This window comes from Pan troglodytes, chromosome 7 (genome assembly GCF_028858775.2).
Source record: "Pan troglodytes isolate AG18354 chromosome 7, NHGRI_mPanTro3-v2.0_pri, whole genome shotgun sequence".
In the NCBI taxonomy this organism is placed as follows: domain Eukaryota; kingdom Metazoa; phylum Chordata; class Mammalia; order Primates; family Hominidae; genus Pan; species Pan troglodytes.
In genome coordinates this window covers 64,762,799-64,790,181 of record NC_072405.2, presented here as the reverse complement: position 1 = coordinate 64,790,181, position 27,383 = coordinate 64,762,799, and the positions used below count along the sequence as shown (strand labels likewise).

General features: G+C 40.3%; 1 protein-coding gene across 6 annotated transcripts in view; it reads left to right on the top strand.

Annotated features, from left to right (window-relative positions):
- PLAG1 (PLAG1 zinc finger) overlaps nucleotides 1-26,893 on the top strand; it is a 51,051-nt gene extending 24,158 nt beyond the window's left edge. Inside the window, exons 2-5 of one of the 6 annotated variants that reach the window (XM_519767.8) lie at nucleotides 10,583-10,687; nucleotides 18,903-19,001; nucleotides 21,706-22,064; nucleotides 22,593-26,893. In XM_519767.8, coding sequence (XP_519767.2) covers nucleotides 21,823-22,064; nucleotides 22,593-23,853 — 1,503 coding nt within the window. In that variant the 5' untranslated portion in view covers nucleotides 10,583-10,687; nucleotides 18,903-19,001; nucleotides 21,706-21,822 and the 3' untranslated portion in view covers nucleotides 23,854-26,893. The remainder of the gene's footprint in view (nucleotides 1-10,582; nucleotides 10,688-18,902; nucleotides 19,002-21,705; nucleotides 22,065-22,592) is intronic. The other 5 variants (XM_063817117.1, XM_003311815.6, XM_024345176.3 and 2 more) reach the window with 5 other exon arrangements.
- The last annotated feature ends 490 nt before the right edge of the window (nucleotides 26,894-27,383 follow it).

Sequence of the window (27,383 nt, the reverse complement as noted above, 5' to 3'; positions counted from 1 at the left end):
ATGCAGTGTAGGGGCCACCCCAGATCCTGGTGCTGAAGCTTCAAGAAGGAGGAGGCTGGGACTTTGCATTGATGGGTTTGAACCCCATTTTGTTAATTAACTGTCAGCAAACACTGCAAAGGCTTAAGTGAGTTTATAGTTTAGGAAGGTCAGGCCAGGCACAGTGACTTATGCCTGTAATCCCAACATTTTGGGAGGCTGAGGCAGGTGGATTACCTGAGGTCAGGAGTTCGAGACCAGCCTGACCAACATGGTGAAACCCCATCTCTATTAAAAATACAAAATTAGCCAGGCGTGGTAGTGCATGCCTGTAATCCCAGCTACTCAGGAGGCTGAGGCAGGAGAATCGCTTGAATACGGGAGGCGGAGGTTGCAATGAGCTAAGATCGTGCCATTGCACTCCAGCCTGAGCAACAAGAGCGAAACTCGGTCTCAAAATAATGTAATAATAGTAATTTAGGAAGGTCACTTTTTTTTTTTTTTTTAATGCTAACCAGCTGGACATGGTGGCTCACGCCTATAATCCCAACACTTTAGGAGGCCAAGGCTGGCAGATCGCTTGTGGTCAGGAGTTCAAGACCAGCCTGGGCAACATGGCAAAACCCCGTCTCTACCAAAAATACAAAAAATTAGTTGGGCATGGTGACATGCACCTGTGGTCCTACCTACTCAGGAGGCTGAGGTAGGAGGATCACTTGAGCCCAGGAGGCGGAGGTTGCAGTGAGCCAAGATTGCGCCACTGCACTCCAGCCTGGATGACAGAGTGAGATCCCATCTCAAAAAAAATAAAAATAAATAAAAATGAATAAAATAACCTAAGTAGAAACTGAAAGGAGAATGACCACTTAATTGTTTTGGAGACCAACAAAGGCACACAAAGATTGGTTGCTTTCTGAAGAATCTAAAAATGGCATTGGGTATAGGAGTTGGGGAAGCAAGTTGTATAGGCACCTACACTTAAGATAATTTGTCAATTATACAAATAATTTTTAAAGTTTAAGCCCCTTCTGACATGACACGTCCATGGCTCCTTCACCCTTCTTGTCTCCTGCAGAGCTCCAGTCTGCCTCTCTTGCTCTTAGCTCCAAAAACAGTGAATCCCCTGAAGTTACCTAGACCCACCATACAGTTTGTGACTCCCTCTACCTGGAGTACCTGCCCATGCCTGGCTAATACTTGTTCTTTTGTTACCTTGGCTTCTGTGTTACTTCATTTGTTTTATTGAATTAATCAAAGGCAAGCCTATCAATTAGCATGGCACTTCTTTCTTTTAAAGCAACTGCTAATGAACATTTTTTAAAAGGCTATGCAGAGGCTGAATTGAAACACTTCAGGGGGTACTTCCTTTGGTATTTGATAAATGGAACGTATCCCAGAACTATTTATCATCCGTAGGTCTCAGTTCCAGTTAGATGTATTCTTGGAGACTTTAAATCATGTAGTGTGATATGCCAGCCCATAAAGCAACAGGTGAACCGAACTGGCTTCCTCCAAGTTTGACAGCTGAGAATGTGGCTCTAAAACCTGCCTAGATATATATCCTTTTCTAGTAAGGACTGAGTGCAACTCACATTTAAGCCAATATTCCTTTCCTCTTTTTTCCCTCCCTCTGAATGGGAAGGAGAGATTTTAGTCACTTTGAGTCATTGCACTTAAAGGATTTTAGTTTATCAGTTTGCAGAAAGTTTTATTTTTGTACTTCTGTAAATTTATGTGATGATGAGTTTTTCATCATTTTGTTTTTTATAATACAAAAACTCTGCCATTTTGTTGTTTTTTAACAGTTTTGGGGGGTATAATTGATATTGTATAAACTGCCCATATGTGAAGGGTGCTTGCAGTTTTCACATATATATGCATACGTCCCTGAAACCATCACCATTGTCAACATAGTGAGCATATCCGTCATTTCTAAAAGTTTGCTCATGGCCTTTTGTGATGGATCCCTCCCTATCCTACCTCCTGTCCCTAGACAACCTCTGATCTGCTTCCTGTCCTCTATGGATAAGCTTGCATTTCCTAGACATTTGTATAGATGGAATCGTGCAGTATGTACTCTTTGTTTTGCCCAACTTCTTTCATTCAGCCTGCTTATTTTGAGGTTCATCCATGTTACTGTATGTATCAATAGCTTATTCCTTTTTGCTGCTGATTAGTAGCCCATTATAGGAATATACTACAACTTGTTCATTTGTTTTGGGGTTTTTGTTTTTGTTTTTCTGAGACACAGTCGCACTCTGTCACCCAGACTGGAGTGCAGTGGCATGATCTTGGCTCACTGCAACCTCCGACTCTCAGGTTCAAGCATCCCAGGTTCAAGCCTCCCAGGTTCAAGTGATTCTCTTGCCTCAGCCTCTGGAGTAGCTGGGATTACAGGCGCCTGCCACCACAACCGGCTAATTTTTGTATTTTCAGTAGGGATGGGGTTTCACCATGTTGCCCAGGCTGGACTCGAACTCCTGACCTCAAATGATCCATTCACCTTGGCCGCTCACTCACCTTGGCCTCCCAGAGTGCTGGGATTACAGACATGAGCTACCGTGCCCGGCTAAAACCTGATTTTATCCATTCACACAAGGATAGACCTTTGGGTTGCATCTAGTTTTGACTATTATAAACAAAGCTACTATGAATAGTCATGAACAAGTCTTTGTGGAAGACCTGTGTTTTCAGATCTCTTGGTAAATAGCTAGATGTGAAATGCTGTGTCATATGGTAGACACATGTTCAACTTTTAAATAAATTGCCAAACTGTTTTTCAAAACAATTGTACCATTTTTACCTTCCTGTCCATGGTAGATAGGAATTCTATTTGTTTCACATTCTCAGCAGCTCTTGATACTGTCCAGTGTTTTTAATTTTGGTCATTCTAATGGGTAGATAGCATTATCTCACTGTGGTATTAATTTGCATTTCCCTAATGCTCAATGATCTTTTCGTGTGCTCCTTTACCATTCATATATTTTCATTGGTGAAATGTCTGATCAGATCTTTTGCTCATTTGTTAATTGAGTTGTTTTTTATTGTTGAGTTTTAGAAGTTCTTTATATATTCTGGATGCAAGTAATTTATCAACTTACAGTTGATCTCTGCTTTGCAGAGATGTTGTTCTAATCTTCTAATGGCTTGTCCTTTTTATTCTCTTAACATTGTCTTTTGAGGGGAAGTTTTACATTTTGATGAAATCTGACTTATCAGTGTGTTTATGTTATGGGTTGTGCTTTTGGTGTTGTGACCAAGGACTTTTTGACTAAATGAATGCCACAGAAATTTTTCTGCTTTCTTCCAGAAGTTTTATAGTTTTAGGTTTTATATTTAGGTTCATGATCCATTTAGAGTTAAGTTTTCTATGTGGTGTGAGATGTGATTCCAATTTCATTTTCTTGATGTGTAGATATCAAACTTTTCCAGCAGCATTTGTTAAAAAAACATTATTTTTGGTGAAATAATTTTTTCTGATTATAAAGACATTTGTAAAGATTGTAAAGACATTGTAAAGATTATAAAGACATTTGTATAATGTAGAAAAGTATAAAGCTTATATCTTCCTAATCTTCTGTTTGTAATTTACCTAGGTACATTTAACAGTATTGGGAGAAGGAGAGCTAGTTTTAAGTGCATACTTTTAAAAAATTGGAATAATAGTGTAAATGCTTACTGTATGTCCTGCTTTTTACAATTTTAACATTGTAACTTTCCCCACGTAACTTAGTATTCTTTAACTACTCTTTCCCATAGGATTTAATATTCTTTGACTGCATGGTTTTTAATGGCTGCATAGCTGTTCTATCACATGCATATCACACTTCACCTCTTTTGACATTATCAATTTTTAATCTTAAAATATACTTTGAACATCTTTATACTTAAATATTTTTTATTTTTGCTTAAATTTTTCTAAATGAATTATCAGGTCAACATATATTAACTTTTATATGGCTTTGATTACATAGTTGCACAATACATTCCAGAAAGGTTTCAACAATTTACACTCCCATCAGCAGTAACTAAGCAATTTAATCCTTTATTGCAAGTTTTGTTTGTTTGTTTTTGTAAAACCCTCAAGGATACCCTGGACACTCCTGTGCTCCTCTTAAAGGCAAATATTTTTCCCCTAGCCAAGTGCCATTCTCCTTTCTCATTCTTCCCAGACATAGGACCCTTCTACTCAGCACTGGCCAAGGTGAGCAAACTCCATGCATTTCTTGCCTTTGCTACCAAAAAACTTAGCAGGATGAACATACGTCCCTCCTAAGTCTAGTTTGATAAAGAAGCCCCTTTTCTTATCCAGGGCAAAAGCCTCTCCATCTTCTCTAGATCCCATTCTACCCTGATTCTTCCAAGAATGCCCCACTTTCTTCCCCGCCTCTTTGTCCTCAGCATGGAAGCATTCTCTAGTCTCTCCCTCTGGGATCTTGAGTTTCCCCCTACCTTGTTTTTCTCTTCTCTTTAGGTGCAAAGCTCCTAGAAAGAAAACATCCTCTTGTTGAATGTCATTTGCTTATCACCCAATGAGCTATCCTTACTTACACATTCTCATTCTCCCTCCTCCCATTCTCTCACTCCCTCCCGCCCCACCCAATAACTTCTCTTGCTGAAGTTTGGCGTCCTCATGCCTAAGTGGTGAACCTATGGGCCAGTTCTGTAGCTCTTAGCATTTTTATCTTTGTGGTTTCCGCCACATTTTTCTTCCTTCTCCTTGAAGTTCTATCTCTGGTCTTTCTCCCCTTAAATTAGCTGATTTTGCCTCATAGAGGTGATCTTTAGGCTCTATCAGCAATTAACCAGTAACTTGGCTTGAATCTGTCTCTGTAAGAGTTGGCTGTACAACTATCATTGTCTTTCTTCCTCATATCTCTTTTTGTTAATACTATTAGGCACATAAGTGGACTTTCTTCTAGTAAATCTTATTTTTGCTGGTTTTCATCTCTGCTTTGGATAACTCCAACACATATCTTCTGTGTCTCATTCAAACAACCACTTCCTTTCCTCCCTCTCCCGTCCTACCTCCCCAAGCATTTGCTGTTCTCAGTGCTTTCAATCCATCTCATAATGAGTACAAGAGTGTGAACAGTCCAGCCCATTGGGCACTTTTCTCATCTGAATCCGTACAGCATGTATAAATTACGCTTCACGGTAGCCAGAAGGTCATCTTAGAATCTAATCATCTGTGGTTCTAATCTCTGACTTCTTTTTTGGCAGTCATGCCCTCCCCTACAACCACACACACACTTTTTTCTTTGTCTTTCTTAATTGTACATTTTTTAAGGCAAAAATCACCAAATATCCATAGTACTCTTTTCCTTTTCTGACCTTCTGTGGTACTTTTTTATACCATATAATATTGTTTTTAAATGTTGATTTGTTACTCTGATACCACGTTATGGCAGATCTTATTTAACATTTATATTTCTTAACTTGACAAAAGGTATATATTCTTTTTTTATATACATACTTTAAGTTCTGGGATACATGTGCAGTACGTGCAGGTTTGTTACATAGGTATACACGTGCCATGGTGGTTTGTTGCACCCATCAACCCGTCATCTATATTAGGCATTTCTCCTAATGCTATCCCTCCCCTACCCCCACCCCCCGCCAACGACAGGCCCCGGTGTGTGATGTTCCCCTCCCTGTGTCCATGTGTTCTTATTGTTCAACTCCCACTTATGAGTGAGAACATGTAGTATTTGGTTTTCCGTTCTTGTGGTAGTTTGCTGAGAATGATGGTTTCCAGCTTCATCCATGTCTCTGCAAAGGACATGAACTCATCCTTTTTTATGGAGGCATAGTATTCCATGGTGTATATGTGCCACATTTTCTTAATCCAGTCTATCATTGATGGACATTTGGGCTGGTTCCAAGTCTTTGCTATTGTGAACAGTGCCACAATAAACATACGTGTGCATGTGTCTTTATAGTAGAATGATTTATAATCCTTTGGGTATATACCCAGTAATGGGATTGCTGGGTCAAATGGTATTTCTAGTTCAAGATCCTTGAGGAATCACCAAACTGTCTTCCACAGTGGTTGAACTAAGTTACACTCCCACCAACAGTGTAAAAGCATTCCTATTTCTCCACATCCTCTCCAGCATCTGTTGTTTCCTGACTATTTAATGATTGCCATTCTAACTGGCGTGAGATGGTATCTCATTGTGGTTTTGATTTGCATTTCTCTAATGACCAGTGATGATGAGCTTTTTTTCATATGTTTGTTTGAAACATTTCATATGTTTCAAATGTCTTCTTTTTTTTTTTTTTTTTCTTTTTTATTGATCATTCTTGGGTGTTTCTCGCAGGGGGGATTTGGCAGGGTCACAGGACAATAGTGGAGGGAAGGTCAGCAGATAAACAAGTGAACAAAGTTCTCTGGTTTTCCTAGGCAGAGGACCCTGCGGCCTTCCGCAGTGTTTGTGTCCCTGGGTACTTGAGATTAAGGAGTGGTGATGACTCTTAACGAACATGCTGCCTTCAAGCATCTGTTTAACAAAGCACATCTTGCACCGCCCTTAATCCATTCAACCCTGAGTGGATACAGCACATGTTTCAGAGAGCACAGGGTTGGGGGTAAGGTCACAGATCAACAGGATCCCAAGGCAGAAGAATTTTTCTTAGTACAGAACAAAATGAAAAGTCTCCCATGTCTACCTCTTTCTACACAGACACAGCAACCATCCGATTTCTCAATCTTTTCCCCACCTTTCCCCCCTTTCTATTCCACAAAACCGCCATTGTCTTCATGGCCCGTTCTCAATGAGCTGTTGAGTACACCTCCCAGATGGGGTGGTGGCCGGGCAGAGGAGCTCCTCACTTCCCAGTAGGGGCGGCCGGGCAGAGGCGCCCCTCACCTCCCGGACGGGGCGGCTGGCCGGGCGGGGGGCTGACCCCCCCCACCTCCCTCCCGGACGGGGCGGCTGGCCGGGCGGGGGGCTGACCCCCCACCTCCCTCCCGGACGGGGCGGCTGGCCGGGCAGAGGGGCTCCTCACTTCCCAGTAGGGGCGGCCGGGCAGAGGCGCCCCTCACTTCCCTGACGGGGCGGCTGGCCCGGCGGGGGGCTGACCCCCCCACCTCCCTCCCGGAGGGGGCGGCTGGCCGGGCAGAGGGGCTCCTCACTTCCCGGTAGGGGCGGCCGGGCAGAGGCGCCCCTCACCTCCCGGACAGGGCGGCTGGCCGGGCGGGGGGCTGATCCCCCCACCTCCCTCCCGGACAGGGCGGCTGGCCGGGCGGGGGGCTGACCCCCCCACCTCCCTCCCGGACGGGGCGGCTGGCCGGGCGGGGGGCTGACCCCCCACCTCCCTCCCGGACGGGGCGGCTGGCCGGGCGGGGGGCTGACCCCCCCACCTCCCTCCCGGACGGGGCGGCTGGCCGGGCGGGGGGCTGACCCCCCCACCTCCCTCCCGGACGGGGCGGCTGGCCGGGCGGGGGGCTGACCCCCCACCTCCCTCCCGGACGGGGCGGCTGGCCGGGCGGGGGGCTGACCCCCCCACCTCCCTCCCGGACGGGGCGGCTGGCCGGGCGGGGGGCTGACCCCCCCACCTCCCTCCCGGACGGGGCGGCTGGCCGGGCGGGGGGCTGACCCCCCCACCTCCCTCCCGGATGGGGCGGCTGGCCGGGCAGAGGGGCTCCTCACTTCCCAGAAGGGGCGGCCGGGCAGAGGTGCCCCTCACCTCCCGGATGGGGCGGCTGGCCAGGCGGGGGGCTAACCCCCCCACCTCCCTCCCGGACGGGGCGGCTGGCCGGGCCGGGGGCTGACCCCCCCACCTCCCTCCCAGATAGAGCGGCTGGCCGGGCAGAGGGGCTCCTCACTTCCCAGTAGGGGCGGCCGGGCAGAGGCGCCCCCCCCACCTCCTGGACAGGGCGGCTGGCCGGGCAGGGGGCTGATCCCCCCCACCTCCCTCCTGGACGAGGCGGCTGGCCAGGCGGGGGGCTGATCCCCCCACCTCCCTCCCGGACGGGGCGGCTGGCCGGGCGGGGGGCTGACCCCCCCACCTCCCTCTCGGATGGGGCGGCTGGCCGGGAGGGGGGCTGACCCCCCCACCTCCCTCCCGGACGGGGCGGCTGGCCGGGCAGAGGGGCTCCTCACTTCCCAGTAGGGGCGGCCGGGCAGAGGCACCCCTCGCCTCCCGGACGGGGCGGCTGGCCAGGCGGGGGGCTGACCCCCCCACCTCCCTCCCGGACGAGGCGGCTGGCCGGGCAGAGGGGCTCCTCACTTCCCGGTAGGGGCGGCCGGGCAGAGGTGCCCCTCACCTCCCGGATGGGGCGGCTGGCCGGGCGGGGGGCTGACCCCCCCACCTCCCTCCCAGACGAGGAGGGAGGACGCTCCTCACTTCTCAGACGGGGTGGCTGCCGGGCGGAGGGGCTCCTCACTTCTCAGACGGGGCGGTTGCCAGGCAGAGGGTCTCCTCACTTCTCAGACAGGGCGGCCGGGCAGAGACACTCCTCACATCCCAGACGGGGCGGCAGGGCAGAGGTGCTCCCCACATCTCAGACGATGGGCGGCCGGGCAGAGACGCTCCTCACTTCCCAGATGTGATGGCGGCCGGGAAGAGGCGCTCCTCACTTCCTAGATGGGATGGCGGCCGGGCAGAGACGCTCCTCACTTTCCAGACTGGGCAGCCAGGCAGAGGGGCTCCTCACATCCCAGACGCTGGGCAGTCAGGCGGAGACGCTCCTCACTTCCCAGACGGGGTGGCTGCCAGGCAGAGGCTGCAATCTCGGCACTTAGGGAGGCCAAGGCAGGCGGCTGGGAGGTGGTTGTAGCGAGCCGAGATCACGCCACTGCACTCCAGCCTGGGCGCCATTGAGCACTGAGTTAACGTGACTCCGTCTGCAATCCCGGCACCTCGGGAGGCCGAGGCTGGCGGATCACTCGCGGTTAGGAGCTGGAGACCAGCCCAGCCGACACATCGAAACCCCGTCTCCACCAAAAAAATACGAAAACCAGTCAGGCGTGGCGGCGCACGCCTGCAATCGCAGGCACTCGGCAGGCTGAGGCAGGAGAATCGGGCAGGGAGGTTGCAGTGAGCTGAGATGGCAGCAGTACCGTCCAGCTTCGGCTCGGCATCAGAGGGAGACCGTGGAAAGAGGGGAGAGGGGAGAGGGGAGAGGGGAGAGAGAGCTCTATCTACCACACAGTCCTTCTCTGAATATGTCTCAAATGTCTTCTTTTGAGAAGTGTCTGTTCATATCCTTCGCCCACTTTTTGACTGGGTTTTTTCTTGTAAATTTGTTTAAGTTCCTTCTAGATTCTGGATATTATCCCTTTGTCAGATGGATAGATTGCAAAAATTTTCTGCCATTCTATAGGTTGCCTGTTCACTCTTTGATAAACCTGACAAAAATAAGCAATGGGGAAAGGATTCCCTATTTAATAAATGGTGTTGGGAAAACTGGCTAGCCATATGCAGAAAACTGAAACTGGACACCTTCCTTACACCTTATACAAAAATTAACTCAAGATGGATTTAAGACTTAAACGTAAGACCTAAAACCATAAAAACCCTAGAAGAAAACCTAGGCAAACCATTCAGGACACAGGCATGGGCAAAGACTTGATGACTAAAACACCAAAAGCAATGGCAACAAAAGTCAAAATTGACAAATGGGATCTAATTAAACTAAAGAGCTTCTGCACGACAAAAGGTATATATTCTGCAGCCACAACTAACTTGTGTGCTCCTACAGAACAGGGATCATGTCAGTCTATACCCACAGTAACTCAGACTGGTACCATACATAATAGGTGTTGGTAATGTTTATTCCATCAGTGTCAGATATTCGTCTTAGGAGAGTGGTAACCATGTATAATTGAGCCTTGACCCTCTGTTGTAGGGAAATGAAGCAGGTGATTTTCTGCATAGAACTTGTGGCTTCTTTTTCTCTCTTAGTTAATATCCCTAGAGATCGGTCTTCATAACCTGCACCAACAGACGGATGCAAACATTGAATACTTCAGAATACATTTTGCATTTTCTTTGTATGTCGTTGAGGATGGACATGACCTGGGAATTTAATTGAAAACAAGCAATAATCGCATCATAAAGACTAATTCAAGAGCTCAGAAATTGTCCCTGGCTCCTTATTCTGCCTCTGCTTGAGGGTGCTCAGTGGCTTGCACCCTTCTCTGTGGACAGGTGGCCTGGTCTCTGACTGAGGAAAGCACTCATGGGGCAAGATTTCTCCCATAGCGATTGTTAAGGACAAGATAGACACCACAAAAGGTTTTTCTGAAAACTGTGTTGCAGAGAAGATAATGGGTGTGTTTAGAACATAAATAAAGAAAATAAGCAGCAGTTTTGAGAAATGACAGTAAACTTGAAATAATTTATCAAAATAAAAATGTGAATAATCTAGATAACTGTGATTCGGGAGGAAATATATAAATCTAGGGATATTAATTTGTGTACTTTTTGTTTTTCCATGTACTATACATTTTTAACAGGATTTAAGATACATTTTTCAATAAAGTGCAAAGAATGTGAATAAATGATAATGAATTAAAAGCAGTTTGGTTCATATGCCATTAACCAGATTGGCCTGACTTTTGGAATTTAAAACTAACTCTTCTTTTCTTTTTAGGTTGCCTCTTGGTGCTGCCTTGGCCGTATTTGGCACCCAGAATGCTTCATTCTGTGACGGTCTATTAATAAGGTTGCCTTGCTAGAGTTTGGAGCAGGGCCTCAGGTAGGTGGCTTTTATCATTATATGGCATGACTTTCAAAGTGATTAATTATTCCAGTTCCTAAATACTATAAGATATAATATTAAAAGCTTTGAAAAGCATGCCACATAATAAGCATGCCACTTACGATCTTAGGGTCTATCAGTATGTACTGTGATGGGGACTTCAGTAATAATTATGGTCGAATGGGAGGCTTGAAATACTAGCAAGGAGCAGTCTTCCTCACTCTTTGCACAAAACACATAGCTGCTGTAAAAACTTAATTTGTTCCTGTTCCCCAGATAGCCCACAGATGTACTCTTAAGCTCTTCTTTCTCTAAATCTTGCACAGTGATACACTATCCCATGTTGCCCTTATATCTTTTTTTTTTTTTTTTTTTTTGTCTCCTGGGCGGGATCCTATTACCTATGGGCAGGTGGAGAGGGGGATTAGACTTGCTCACAGGGATGGGGCAGATGCTAGAATAAGGAACCCAATGCAACAATAGAAATTTGCCAGCATTGTTGGGAAGAGGACACACACAAGCTATCTAGATTTCCCAGCCTGTAGGCGCAGCTCAGTGTCACAGAATCAAGGTGTAGCAATACTTGGAAATCCAGGCACACGTGGATTTGGTACCAGGTAAGTCTGTCAGTACGACCTTCAAGATAGGGTAGAGGTTGAGAGGCCAGGACCCCCAGCCCTAGGACGGGGAGACTGGAAAAAAAAACAATGGTGGCTGTGACAGATACCAGGGGATGGGCTCCTGAACTCTTCACTGATGGCAGATGGGGGAAAGGAGGCCTTGGGCAGGGTTTCACAAGATACATCAACAGAGCTTGATCAAATCAAAGGTACACGAATTAATCGGGCTAAAATTTTCTATAAGAACAATATTCTATGGGTTTAAGCATCAACACCGTTAGCATTAAAATTTTAGCTATCAGTATACTGTAAATATTTTAGCTATCCGTATACTATAAAAATTTTAGCTATTTGTATGCTATAAAAATCTTTAGTGTTAGGGGTTATGGGTTTTTTTTTCTTTTTCTACTTTACTGTAGTTTTTAAACTTGTTTTCAATGAAGTTGTTTTTTAGTAGCTAGAAAAAGGAAAAATGACTAGTTTTACTTAGCCAAACTAAATTTATGCAGGTTTTCTCCTTTTTTATTCTCCTATATCTGTAATCAGTTGAAAATTTTCTCTGATATTTTAAACATGATCCTCACATTTTATTTTCACATGAAGGATACCCTCTTTTAAAGATTTTGAATTTTACTTTGTTCCTTTTTCCTTCCCATAGAACTTCACTGGCTATTTCTAAATGATAAATCATGATCAATACAGGTTCCATGTGCTTAAGGAGCTATGGAACAGGACATTTAAAGCAGAAGTGTTCTAAACGTCCAGGCTGGCTGAGTGCTACCCAGGTTTGTATCCGTGCTTGGCGGGCTCTGGGTAGCACGTGCCTGAGACTCCCTGGCTTTTGAGGTCTGCCGAAGCAGGTGACGCCTCTCCTGGGGACACAGAAGCAGTACGGACTCCCAGGTGGCGGTGGTGCTTTCCCTAAGTTCCTACCTCTCTGCCAAAACAAACTAACCATGTATTTCTCTGGGGCTTGTCTTCTGAGCTTGCTTTATAACCAATTTGAAATTTCAGGAGACCTGAAACATATTTACCTGCTAGCTTTGATTCCTGAAATTTCCTTAAAGGGACCACAGTTCTGTTCAGCAAATGTCTATCAAATGTCTGCTACATGCTAGGGTGCTGACCAGGTGCTAGGGATACGAGGATGAATAATAGTATCCCTGCAGATGAATTTACTGTCGCTGGGGGAGAGACAGGTCAGACAGGTCATTTCAAGAAGAGCTTTCCAGTCCATATTAAGGGTGAAAGGTTCAGAGAGGTAAGGTTTTCAAGGTCATTCTTGATCAAATAGAATTGGTCAAGGAATATAGATAACAAACCTCTTCTAATTGTTCCAGCCAGGAGAGTACATGGGGTCCTATGGAGGCAGAGGAGAGAGCGGCTACCCTTGACATGACGGTTTTGCCTAGAACTGATCCTGTTTACCCTTAACTATGTGGGAATAAATAGAAATAGTTGTTTCTAGAAGTGATTTTATCCTGGACATGCACATGAGCATAACTTAGGGAGGACAGATGGATGGTATGTGCAGACCTGAACCAGGCCATGAATTCTGTTTTCATTACATTTTTTAGTACTACTAAAGCATCAGCACATACACAACATTTATGCCATAGCACAAGCCCGTCTTTAAAGTACACTTTACTTTGAGATGGCTTAAAACTAATTTCTGCTTGAGCTTTTATAGATAAGTACAACTTATATTTATAGCTAAGTAAAACTTTCTTTAGCACTTTTCTTATAAAGTGTCTGATGTCTGCCTTTTTGTTTGAATTTATAGGCAGATTCAGTATGGGTGCTTGACAGTTCAGACATGAAATCTGGATTATTCTGTATTTGCGATTTTAATAGCATTAGGCAATTTACTATACATGAATGGAGGCATGTTCTCCAGATATTTAGGGTCCTTCATTGTGAACATTTTTATAGTTGGTGTCAAACATTTTTGTTGTACCCCCAGAAATTTAATCAGTTACTGGTAATAAGATCAATAACTTACCACAATTTGGGATACATGCAGTTTTCAGATTGAGCTGACCTGTGGGCTACCTACTTTGTAATCAGACCCAGATCACCAATATTTTGGGACTGTTTTATAGAAAAAAAAAAAAAGCACAGGAAATTATCTAAAAATAGAGTATTGATTAAGCAGTCTTACTTTGCATTCAGATATAATTGTCCTTCTTTGCTCTCTGAGGCATCATTGCTTCCCTTTTGCACAACTTCTTTTTCATTTCCTCTTTGAAAATACTAATGGCCCCATGTGAAGAAAATGAAAATATCTCAGTGTTGTACCACCCATTGTATTTTTAAGTCTTTTTATTTTGATAAAAATACACAATCATAGGGAACCCTCCACCCCCACCCCAAATAGCAGTTGAAATGAAGTGCTTCTAAGTTGTGGATCATTAGAAGGGAGCTTTCAGTTGGGCATGGTGGCTCACGCCTGTAATCCCAGCACTTTGAGAGGCCAAGACGGGTGGATCACTTGAGGCCAGCAGTTCGAGACCAGCCTGGCCAACATAGCAAAACCCCCATCTCTACTAAAGATAACAAAAAATTAGCCGGGTATGATGGTACATGCCTGTAATCCCAGCTGCTGCGGAGGCTGAGGCATGAGAATCGCTTACACCTGGGAGTTGGAGGTTTCAGTGAGCCGAGATTGCACCACTGTACTCCATCCAGCCTAGGTGACAGAGTGAAACCCTGTCTCAAAAAAAAGAAAGAAAGAAAAGGGAGTTTTCAAAAGAGAAAAAAATCTTTTAACTTAACGTGGCATTTTTGCTCTATAAAATAAACAACCAAGGAAAATATGTCTGAATTGGGAGATAAAATTTACTTGATACTCCTTCTTCATTGGGTTATCTGTTCATTCTCTCTGGCTACTCTAGAAAATGAGTGGCCTGAAAAGGAACATCCTGCTTGTACAGATAAGAGAACTGATATTGGGGTTTTCTGATTCCACTTTGGAATTCATTGACTTTTTCCTGTTGGTTCTTACAGACAAAAAGTTATGCCATTTTTCCCCTCACTTCTCACTTCTCAATTAGTTTTTATTATCTGTATACTAAATATAAGACATTTCTAAACATCAGTAAGGCTAATTTTTATGGTAAATTTCAAAAAGATGTCCTAGAACTATATTTTAATGAATTGCTCAAAATGAGTTAAAAATATAAAACGCAGTAATTCAAAAAGGGCATCCTTATTTTTGATTAACTTTAGTTAACTATGACATCTAATTTAGGAAAGTAAATACTGTAGTTTTCCACAATCCAGTTATAAAATGCATTTTTGGGGACCTGCTGTAAACTCAGGCGAGTTAGGTGCATGTCTTGGCTATGTCTCCTGCTTCACAGTAGTTGCTCCAGCTCCTTTCTGTTCCCCTCTGTAGGGACCAGCAGCCCCAGCTGAGAGTCTCGTCCTTCCTGCCCCATACCAAGGACTAATGCAGGCATCAGGCATGTTTTCACTTTGGAAATTTTTATTACGAATGGGAGCCAGACTGATGTTATCTACTTGTATTAGTTGATTTCTTAGTATTAAGATTAGAGAATCCTTGTTTTCTGAGGCAAAATAAGTATTTTTAGATAACCTTTTATTACAATTGCTATTGTTTTAATCTAAGACTTTTCAAATAGCTGCTTAGTTTCAAAAAAAATACTGTTCTATTAGCTTATTCAATTTGTTGGACCAAATTGTGTTCATACTACATTATCTTTGACTTGAATATAGATATACACAGTTGTCCCTTGCTATCCATGAGGGATTAGTTTCAGGACTTCCCTGGGATACCAAAATTCACAGATGCTCAAGTACCTGATATAAAATGGCATAGTATTTGCATGTAACCTATGCACATCCTGCCATGAACTCTTCACATCATCTCTAAATTACTTATAATACTTAACACAATGTAAATACTATGTAAATAGTTGTTATACTGTACTGCATATGGAATAATCACCAAAAAAGTCTGTACATGTTCAATACAAATGCAGTTTTTAAAAAATATTTTCAATCCATGGTTGGCTGAGTCCATGGATGCAAAACCCACAAATACAGAGGGTCAACTGTAAATTCTGTCTTATGTCTATTATGATGACTAAGCAAGCCTGTAGGTCATTGTGATGCTGGTAAGCACTTGGCCCTGTTTTAATTTTTTTCATTCATTCAACAGTTACTTTAACTGCCTTTTATGGGAAACAACAGTGAATAAAACTGGCACAACCTCTCTGCCCCTGTACCGTCTGCAGTTGATTTTTCATTCTTAGGTTTTTATAAGATAGTTTTTTTCCTGTTATTTTTCACTAATAAGTGATTTTACAGACTATGGAAAGTGAATGCTATAAAAATTTACAAATTATGCAGAAACACCGAAGTTATTTCTTAAAAATGTTCTAAGTATACTGTTGCCCTTACTTCAAAACTGACTGCCTTCAGTTGGGTTATCTTAGTAATAGATTCTTTCATGTTATTCAAAACTCTCTTGTGTTTCATACATGTAAATTACAATATTAAGAACTGGTAAGTTTCCTTTTGCAACCTACTTTATTTACTCTATATGGAAAAACCTGTTTTAAGGAAATTTTTTGACATCTTCTGAATTACTTACTAAAGGCATCTTGTAAGCATACAGGAGAATAAAGCTTTGATGCTTGATGGTATTTGCCCTTAATTAGCAAAATCTATGTTTGACTTTTAAATATGAAATAATTATTGATGCAGGTAAGTGAAAAAATTCACAGCTCTTAGCAAAATGATTATCAGAAGTATGGAATTTAAAATAAGCAGTTTTAATACAGGCCTGTTCTTTTGCTGGCATCTCATAGGAACTGATTTTAGTAGACCCTCTGATGTATGACTCATTTTGGCTTGTTAGTTTTTTATATGAGTCACTGTTTTAGAATAATGTAAAACATCGGAAGATAAATCTGGGTGTGTGTGCACAAACACGCCATACTCTCTCTATTGTTTCTGTATGCAAAGTTGCCCTGGAAAAAATTGCTTCTTCTGGTACCAACAAAAACTAGAAGGGTATTCTGAACTGCTGTTCATCTTAGAGTGATTTGAAATGGGTGTATGTATTTTCTACTTTGGTTCACAGTTCATCAGACCAAGGCAAAGAAGAATTTTCATCACTTGAAAAGCACAATAACCAATCTTTGTGAGTTTTTTTTTTTTTAAGTAGAAAAGAAAAACATGAGTACCAAACCAAGTTTTGTTGCACTTTTCAGAATAGTACTCCTGGTGCTTTTTAAGTTTTTCTTAATCCTATACAAGAGAATATACAGATAATTTTATCTAACTTTTCAGTTAGGATTACATAAATACAAACTGTATATTTTTTATTATATCAATCCAAAGAATAATTTCTAACCAGTCCTGCTTTCTTTTTTGGGGGGAGATATTTAGCAGAACTTTGAAATTATTTGGCAACTCATAAGAACTCAAAATAGGTTCAATTTAGGGAAATTAAGAAATTCAAGATTATGTTTTGGGATAAAATAAAGTAAAATGATTGGCTGTGTTATTTTAGACTGTAAAATACATAGAATGGGTGATTTCTAGACTATTGGAATATGTCACAATATACATAATTTTAAACTGTTGAAATACTTAGATGCTAAAGGTTTTTATTGTAAAATGCCATTGAACAATGAGCATAAATAAAGATTTTATGAATGTATTTGAGAATGCAATAAAATTTATATGGATTGGAGAATAAAGGAAAAAATACATAAACTTATTGTTTACTAGTTAACTTGGGTTTTCAATTTGTTTCTACCCAAATCGTTTTCCACTCAGACAGATGTATTAGCTATTACTTTACATTAACAGTTGTTTAAATTATTTAAAACTGCCTTTATAAACTGTCTTTTAAACTTTTTAAGTCTTAAATTTATTTCCTTTTGGATATTTGGCAGCTCTAAAAGAGAAAATAGGCACTATCCCCTCTTTTGATCTTTTAAGTATAGTGACAGGATTTATCCACTTGCAAATTGGTTTGCTAACCTGCCTTGTCATAGAAAACAGTAGAATAAAAGTGAAGTCACAGTTTTAGGGCATTCATCCCTTCTTTATCACACATATGCTGTCAAGTTGTTCATCTTCTGTGGGCCTCTCACCTTAAAATGGCAATGATGGTAAACACATCCACCTCTCAGATTCATTGAATTCCAGGGAGATAATAGAGATGAAAACACTCCACACGTGTCAGGTATTTATATTCTTAAAATAACGTAATACACAAAATGGTCTTTCATATTCATAATTACCCTACAAAAAACTCAGTATGTGCCCTGGGCAAGTAAGTATTTGCAAAGTTAATGTTATTATTTTGTAATTTTGATGTGCAGAATTCCGTTCTTCCATTTATGCATGTCCTGTGCTTTACAAAAGAATGGAGCTTTTGCTTTAATGTTTAAAATATCTTTATAGGTGTAAATTTTTGCTTTTCTTGTCTTTTAAACTATAAAAAAATGCTGCTTTCAGATATACCCTTGGCATTTTTATAATGATGCTTGAATGCCTTCTATTAAATACTTTATTTAGACATCATCAAATTCTTCAAGTATGAAAGTTTTATTACAGGGGATATTTTTAGATTTGTGTTAAGAATCTGAAAGTTATTTTTATTTAACCTGTCATTAACATATCTGTTATTTTAACTGTTTGATTTAATTATCCCTTTATAATCATGATTTCTGAATATTCATCTTTAAAATACTCTGAGTTTACTGATCTCTCATGCCTTGTGCTCTCTACAATAGGTGATTCTATTCTGCCTTTTGACCGTTACTCTTTTCATGTTTACTTGTACGATCAAGAATTAACAGATTGTTTTCTGTGTGTGATCTCAGTCTACTAATGATCATACTACTGGTAAACATTATAAGCTACTTTAAGAGTTTTCAACAATGACCTCTTAAACGAAATGATGCTCTCTTCCTAACACCCCTTTCTTCTGTAGCAAATCTATATTTAACTTGTCTTGCATGCTTTTGAAATCTAAAGAGTGCAGAGTTGTTGCTACATTTCAGCCATCCTTGCAGCATCCTGAAAAATAAATTGGCAGGTGTTGCAGATAGCAAAAGTGTAGCTCTGAGAGGCCCCCGTTGTGCTAGTGTGCACAGTATGGGCGTGAGTGCTTTCACCGGGAGCCTGTTGTTCTTTGGGTGGCTCCAGATGTACCCTCCGAAAGGGGCCTAAGATTGTCACTTCCATAATATTAATAAACTTAATAAAATTTTGATCATTTGGTTTATAAACAGTAGCCCTAATATCCATTTCAGTAGGTAAGTCAGATTTTAGAAATAAATAAATTTGGGAAAGAAGTGGGGAGTCATTCAGCATCACAAATTGCTATTTATCTAGGTAATACTTTTTATTTACGCATTTATTTGGTCACGTAAATGTGCTTAGACCTAATAAACATATGTAGTTGGTGAAAATTAATGCATGACTCGTAAGCAGAGTATGGAATGTAAGCATGTGCCATGAAACTGCAATTCTTTTATCCTGTATTTTCCATCATTTACATACCGGTTCCATTTAGAAGATAGTCCATTTTCACTTTTTTTTCATAGATTGGCCAAAATGGGAAGGATTGGATTCCACTCTCTTCCACGAAGAGTCAATGGGACTGGCTAAGATCAAAGTCTGAGGCTTTTTCCATCAGTAATCAGGTATGCATTGAACTAAAAATCACTATAATTATGTGCATGCACCTTTAAAGTATTTGACTGATATGCATATTATGAATGTGGTCTTTTAGTAGATTTTGAGCTCACAACCTTATCCTATAGTTTGAAATGCACCTATGATAATTAATTTGAGTTTTGTAATATACTAAAATAAAAAGGTATTATCAGCCATGAAAAAATTTCAGCTGGTCTTAGAAAAGTGTAATATTTGAAATCAGTGCAATCTTCATTGCTCAGTATGTACATCCAAAGATAACAGAATTCATTTGTTACTCCATATTGATTATCACCAATTTTAGTAACAATCAAATGTTTGTATATTGCATATTGGTGCACTTCTAATAATTTTTTAAAATAACTTAGAAGTTGTTTTTCTTAACTGGAATTCTTTGCCCATTATGGTTGGATTTTATAACACAATGGCAAATATGACCAGTCTTTGAAGTATTTTCAGATATTAGTTATATACAGGGATTTAGATACTTGCATTCCGTGTAGATTCTGCAATTGGGAAATGTTCAATTTGTTTCCCACGATGTTCCAAATAGGTGCATAAAAGTATCAGGTTAGGAAATCAAATAATGAAAATTAAGGTTTGTTTCCTGCCTTGGTAGAATGCTTTATACCAGTTTATAGTGTCATTACTGGTCACAGCAGAGTAGCTGTTTAGATATTTCCGAGGGAAGCAGAGGAGCTAGCTTTTGAATGAGAATATAACAGAAATAGAGCAAGAAGTCCTTGAGATCCAGAAAATCTAAAACAAAAAGAACATATGTTACCATTGGTAATGTCAGTTGCATTGTGTTAATGTCACTTTTAAACAGCAAGGCGGATTTTTAGACCATTTGAATAGCACAAAGGCCTTGCCTGTATCTACCTAATAAAGAAAGACACCTGAAGCAAGTACTGATGAACTTACCCATATGCCTTACTATGTTAATAAAGTGAGTGGATAATTGCCGTATTTTGCCTGTTTAGAAACAGCCTTTACATTAAAATAAAGTTAGACCTATTGTAACATAGAGTTAATTTTACAAAAATGTAGGTATTTAGAGCTCCTGCGAAAGTATAACTGGAATCCGTGAAAGTTAGTCTAATAGTAACTTGGTAGTAGCTTGGGACAGCAAGTGTCAGTGTCAGTCTGGTGCCAAAACACAGGTGATATAAGGAAGTTGGTTTTAAAAGAGGTTGCAGGTATTATTTCTATGGTCTCTTAAAAGTACATCACAGGCCAGGTGTGGCGGCTCACGCCTATAATCCCAGCATGTTGAGAGGCTGAGACTGGAGGACTGCTTGAGCCCTGGAGTTCAAGACCAGCCTGGGCAACATATTGAGACCCTGTGTCTACAAAAGATAACAAATAATTAGCCAGGCATAATGGCATGTACCTGCAGTCCCAGCTACTCGGGAGGCTGAGGCACTTGAAGATAGCTTGAGCCCAGGGAAGTCAAGGCTGCAGTGAGCCATGATTGCCCCACTGCACTCCAGCCTGGGTGACAGAGTGAGACTCTGTCCCAAAAGAAAATAAGTACATCACTCAACTAGCCTTTATAAACGTTGAGGAATTGGAACTTTGAGGAGTTGGTTTTCTTACCCTAGAAACAGAGTCGATAATATTTACTATGTTTTGTCAATGAATTTTTAAAGGTTTTAATTCATTTTTAAATTTTTTGTTTAAAAAGATATACTCCTTGCTGTACAATATGTACATTTCATTCTTTTTTGCAGCACCAATAACACATTGAAACTCTGACACACCTTTTTACCAACCTTAAACACCTCTTTGATGATGTGTTGTGTGCCATGTCAGAAGTCCACACAGGTCTGCTGCACACAGGTTGCAGGTGTGTCCAAAGGCCAATGCCCTCAGCTCTCGGGGATGCCTGCTGACTCGTTTACCTACTAACCTCAGTGTAGCTAAAATTTTTGTGATGTGAAAAATGATGAGGAAAATTACATTAACCATGTCTTTCTCCCAAAATGACAAAGAGCCATGCTCTTCACCTAATAAAACATCACAAGGTTTTACTATTTGAAGAATTTGTATTTGTTAGGAAGATGAATCATTTCTACTCTTGACTCAGGAATCCCTCAGAGTATGATGACACTGGTATAATGCATCACTTCGGGTGGTGCATTCAACTCTTTCAGGCCTCTAGTGTCTCTCCGTGAAGTACCTCTTCCACAGACTCAGTGGTTCACAAGGTGCCTAAAAGAGTTTTCAGTTGCTTATCTCTGTTTTCCTATAATGCAGTCTGACTAGAGCTGACATGCACAAATCAAACTGATTTTTAGAGACTGAAATATTTGCTGAAACGTTTTTAGTCAGATTTTATGTTCTCTGATCTTTTGTAAAAATTGAAGCTTAATAATGCCACTTTTTAGAGTCATGTTTTGATTCTTCATGAGAGTTCCTGAAATCACTACTGCTATGCCTAAGTAAAACATGTGTCAAGTGGAATTTCAGGGTATGTATTAACTGTTCATTCTGAGCAATGCATTTCTATGTATTTTGACAAATATAAAGAAACCTATGGGGTTTCTAATGTAATGTGATGATATTACATTAGACCAGCTGAATCCATTTTATTGGTTTCTTTTTTAATTCAAAAGCATCACATAGCAAATAAAATTTTTAAAAATTGAGTTTAGTTACAAACTAGTTGTTTCTTATTTTTTTTTCCAGTCCCTTTTTGCTTTCTTTTACGACCACATGAAACTTGAGAAGCCACCTAAAGCTATATCATTTAGTGGAGTTGGGCAGTTCCCAAGTGTCCAACAAGAAGGCCTGGTTTAGGCTGCGATGGCCACTGTCATTCCTGGTGATTTGTCAGAAGTAAGAGATACCCAGAAAGTCCCTTCAGGGAAACGTAAGCGTGGTGAAACCAAACCAAGAAAAAACTTTCCTTGCCAACTGTGTGACAAGGCCTTTAACAGTGTTGAGAAATTAAAGGTTCACTCCTACTCTCACACAGGAGAGAGGCCCTACAAGTGCATACAACAAGACTGCACCAAGGCCTTTGTTTCTAAGTACAAATTACAAAGGTATTAAACTCTATTTGTCTTTCAGATTATATTTTCTCTTATGTTGGCTGTTTGAAGCCATTGTAAACGTATGTATTTGTATACACATTTTTCAGCTAATTTGCAAAGAGGAAATGTTAAGTAGATTAGACATTGGTTTAGTTTTTAGTATTCTAAATCACATACTTTTATGTGTTAGTGTCTTTGGACTTTTTAAAATAAAATGCTTAATGAGTAGAATTTCCATTTGTAGAAAGAAATTACAACAAGAAAAGAAAGGGTAAGGACGTTTACGTGAGTATATTCAGTCTTGCTCATTTGCTTTTGTAATGATAGCTGGAAACCAGCAAAAACTAAAGTGGCAACTTAAATGGCTCAAGTTTTGCAGTAATTAGGTATATTAACTATCCTTGTGGTATATATTAAGTTAAACAGTTTCCATTACTAAGGGAATTCTGTGTTAGCATAGTAGTTTAGCTTCCATTTGAAAAGTGAATACATGCCATTTTTGTCATAATAACTACTTATAGATTATATCTGTGTTTAAAGGCACATGGCTACTCATTCTCCTGAGAAAACCCACAAGTGTAATTATTGTGAGAAAATGTTTCACCGGAAAGATCATCTGAAGAATCACCTCCATACACACGACCCTAACAAAGAGACGTTTAAGTGCGAAGAATGTGGCAAGAACTACAATACCAAGCTTGGATTTAAACGTCACTTGGCCTTGCATGCCGCAACAAGTGGTGACCTCACCTGTAAGGTATGTTTGCAAACTTTTGAAAGCACGGGAGTGCTTCTGGAGCACCTTAAATCTCATGCAGGCAAGTCGTCTGGTGGGGTTAAAGAAAAAAAGCACCAGTGCGAACATTGTGATCGCCGGTTCTACACCCGAAAGGATGTCCGGAGACACATGGTGGTGCACACTGGAAGAAAGGACTTCCTCTGTCAGTATTGTGCACAGAGATTTGGGCGAAAGGATCACCTGACTCGACATATGAAGAAGAGTCACAATCAAGAGCTTCTGAAGGTCAAAACAGAACCAGTGGATTTCCTTGACCCATTTACCTGCAATGTGTCTGTGCCTATAAAAGACGAGCTCCTTCCGGTGATGTCCTTACCTTCCAGTGAACTGTTATCAAAGCCATTCACAAACACTTTGCAGTTAAACCTCTACAACACTCCATTTCAGTCCATGCAGAGCTCGGGATCTGCCCACCAAATGATCACAACTTTACCTTTGGGAATGACATGCCCAATAGATATGGACACTGTTCATCCCTCTCACCACCTTTCTTTCAAATATCCGTTCAGTTCTACCTCATATGCAATTTCTATTCCTGAAAAAGAACAGCCATTAAAGGGGGAAATTGAGAGTTACCTGATGGAGTTACAAGGTGGCGTGCCCTCTTCATCCCAAGATTCTCAAGCATCGTCATCATCTAAGCTAGGGTTGGATCCTCAGATTGGGTCCCTAGATGATGGTGCAGGAGACCTCTCCCTATCCAAAAGCTCTATCTCCATCAGTGACCCCCTAAACACACCAGCATTGGATTTTTCTCAGTTGTTTAATTTCATACCTTTAAATGGTCCTCCCTATAATCCTCTATCAGTGGGGAGCCTTGGAATGAGCTATTCCCAGGAAGAAGCACATTCTTCTGTTTCCCAGCTCCCCCCACAAACACAGGATCTTCAGGATCCTGCAAACACTATAGGGCTTGGGTCTCTGCACTCACTGTCAGCAGCTTTCACCAGCAGTTTAAGCACAAGTACCACCCTCCCACGTTTCCATCAAGCTTTTCAGTAGGATTCTGGGACATGGATTCATTACAGAAATGTATGTGTAGCTGTGCCCTAGATGACCATTTTTATTTTAGTGCCTACTTTAAAACAGTATAAAAATTTCTGCTTTTGTATAATACAAATTTTCATTAAGCCAGTATAAAATAGAAACTAGCTTTTAAACTGAGCTTTGGAACCATTTGTGTTCAGTTAAGTTTACCTGGGTATTTTGTCCTGATTCACTGCCAATTGTCACATTTTAAGACTTTTTTTTTTTCCATATAGGAAAGCCATTATTAGTAGTAAACTTTTACAAATCCCATTTTCAAATTACTTTTAGATCTTAAAATTTTCGTTTTTGTCTAATAACAGTGGCTCTACCTTTTGACATCTGGCTCATTAAAAAATTTAGCAATAGAATGTAAATTGTATAAAAAGTTTGTGAATAACTCAAGGGTTTAAATTTTCTTACTAACTTCTAAATGGATTAATAATCAAGTGCTTCAAATGAATTAAGAGTCCAGTTTCGGAAGATAACAAATGTTTGTTAGATACACCATAATTTCAGATCAGTATATTCTGAAGACTCCCTGTTGTCTGGCTAAAATATTTGCCATCTTTATTATGAGCCTTTAAGGAAAACAAACCCTAAACACAAAGCATCAGTATTTATAGCAAAAAGAGACTCTGTTAGGTGACATGGCATTTCGTGTCACTTAATAGTTGGCCCTAAATTAGTACACAGGATATTTTGTCGTGTTTCATCCTTCTTAACATGCTATCTTTTCATTTAATAATAGTAATAGTGTATGGCATTGGGGTCTTCAGAGTCGATATATAGGTAGATCTCTTTAGTCTTTTCCACCTTTCACATCCAAGGGGTGGGTCAAGTGCAGCCAGCAATTTATTTTCATTGTTGGTCCACGGTTAGTCCATAATCTAGAGCCATTGTGGAACTGCAGCCATGAGGTGTGTTTATCCCACAGTGGATTGACTCAGCCTCTGTGGGTGACAGACTTCTAAGCAGGAAGATAGACGTGAAGCACATGGTTACATTTGGGAACTTGTGTAGGGATCATGGCCCCTGTAGCCAGGGTTAAAAACTGGACTTTTTAGAAGTAAAGTAAAAGCATATCGCTTATATCATTTCTTGCTGAATTTGATATGTTTTTCTTTCCCTTAAGAATCAAAAGCAGAAAACAAAAACAACAGTCCTACTCCCATGTTATCTTTCTGATTCAATGTGAATCCATCTTTCCTTGCAATATTTTGGATGGAGAATTTGAAGTTAAATGCATTAGAAAACTACCTGAGGAACTACCACAAAGTTTTAAGTGACTAGAAATATATACAGTAAAATCCCACTTTCATGCATCTCTGGGAAATGATAGGAGTATTGCAAATAAGTTGAGTTTGTAGAGGGTAACAAAGTAAAGTAAAACAAACCTATCTTGGTTAACATGAAAATAACAATTGAGAATGTATTATATTCACTGAATAATTATAGGCTTTTCCTCACATTAGACAACCAACATAATCTTCTTAAAGGTCTAATTAATATATTTTTCTAAGGGTCAGTTGGGACATTAACCTAAGAAACATATCTATTAAGCACTTGTTAACACCTTATTTTAGGACCCTTTCCGTTGGGGATGGGGGCAAGGGTGGGAGGTTTTTAGAAGAGTATATATCTCTTTAAAAAAAAACAGAAAGAAAAATATTTCTGAGCACTCATTAGCCCTATATGGAAACTTCTTTCCTTTTTGTAGGGCCAGTTATCACTGCAGATTGCAATGTTTACCAAGAATTTCTAAAAATGAGTGCAGATTACTGAATATAATACATAATTTAAAATATTTGGGAGTAGTATAATTTGTGGAGAAATGTAAATTGTAATAATGTAAATGGGGGCTTCAATATATATATATAATACACACACACACACACACACACGCACACATACCGCACTTCATAGAATCAAAGTTGCTCTCTGAAGGAGCTTTGGCTCCTGATATTTTATCATGCTCCTATATTTTTTTAATCCTTGGAGCAGTAGTTTTTATACTTATGTATTTAAATTTTATTATGAAAAATTACATTTATTAAAAAAGTGTGTTCCAAAGGCATTAAAATTATATATGTTAATAAGGAAGTACATTTTTAAATTTTTCAAACTGCTCCTAGCTTTTGATTAGGAGAATATTTTTTCTGAAAGTAGGCTTTTCGCTCTGCTTCATTACTGCTTCCTTTAGTTTCTATGAAACAGATTGCTTACCTAAATCTTTAGTTGAATGATTAGTGTTCAATATTGCTTTAATCACCATGTAAAAGGAAAAAAATTGGTGACAGAGCACAAATAGAAAACCTATTTTTAAATAGAAATCACAAATAGCAAGTGTGGAAGCACTACTTTATTCTGTTTAAAATGTACTTAAGAAGTCATCAAATTAGTGAACTGAGACATTGGCCTTAGTAGGCTGTATTCACTGCTAATTTAAAAAAGGGAGTACCAGGATTTATTAAGTAAAGCATTTTGGAAATGGGGAATAGCGCCATATATGTATGTATGTGTATGTGTGTGTGTATATATATATATACACACACACACACACACATACTTAAATCTTGCCCTGCATGAAATTCAAATACATGGAGGCACATCTTCAGGGCACCAGTGTTAAAATTTTGGAGTCTTAATTTTCATGTGTACACCTCTTTGCCTGTTCCCGCCCCCAGACTTGAAATAACACTTCAGAGTAAGAGGGAATTCAGCTAATTTGTTTTTAAAATTGACTCTAGTGGTCACTAAACCCTTTTTGAGAGAATTTCTATTAAAGATGAGGCAGACTCGCTTATTTGAATTGCACAATGTTCTAACAAGGATGTAACACAGAATTGGCTTTTTTTTTCCTAGAAAAAGATTGTTTGTTTCTATGTCAACTAGATATGATTAAAAATAAGTATTGCCAATGCTGTTTTCATTCTCTAGTGGCCAGAATCATTATCCTTGAAATTTCTGGTAGTGCCTTAGCTTGGTTAAAAAAAAAAAAAAAAAAAAAAAAAGGGATTAACATTAAATAAAAGTAGTTTTGAATTTGGGCCTCAGACAAGATATTGAACCTCATTCAGTTTCACTTCCACATGTATGTACAAATTAGGTCACCAAACACGGAAGTATGAGTGTGGAAGGATCTTGGCACTGTAAGCAATGCTATCCATTGATGTATACAAGTACCTTTATAGTTATCGATCACTGTTAAAACTTTTATTTTAAAATCCTATTACCAAGTTCAGTTTTTTAAAACTTCAATTGTCCTGGCTGATTATGCATCACTCTGTGTGCAACTTTTTTATTTCATTTAGTGTTTCTTTCAAGCTGTGTATTTTTGCCTATTTGTTGCTTGTGCTTTATTTTTCTTAGTCATTTGTGGAATATAGTGATATATTGTGTTAATTTGGACAGTAGCGGTTTTTAAAAACCATATACTGACTGAAACATGAGCCAGAGCCGATTGCTTTATTAAGCTAATAATGAATGTTAAAGAGTACATATTT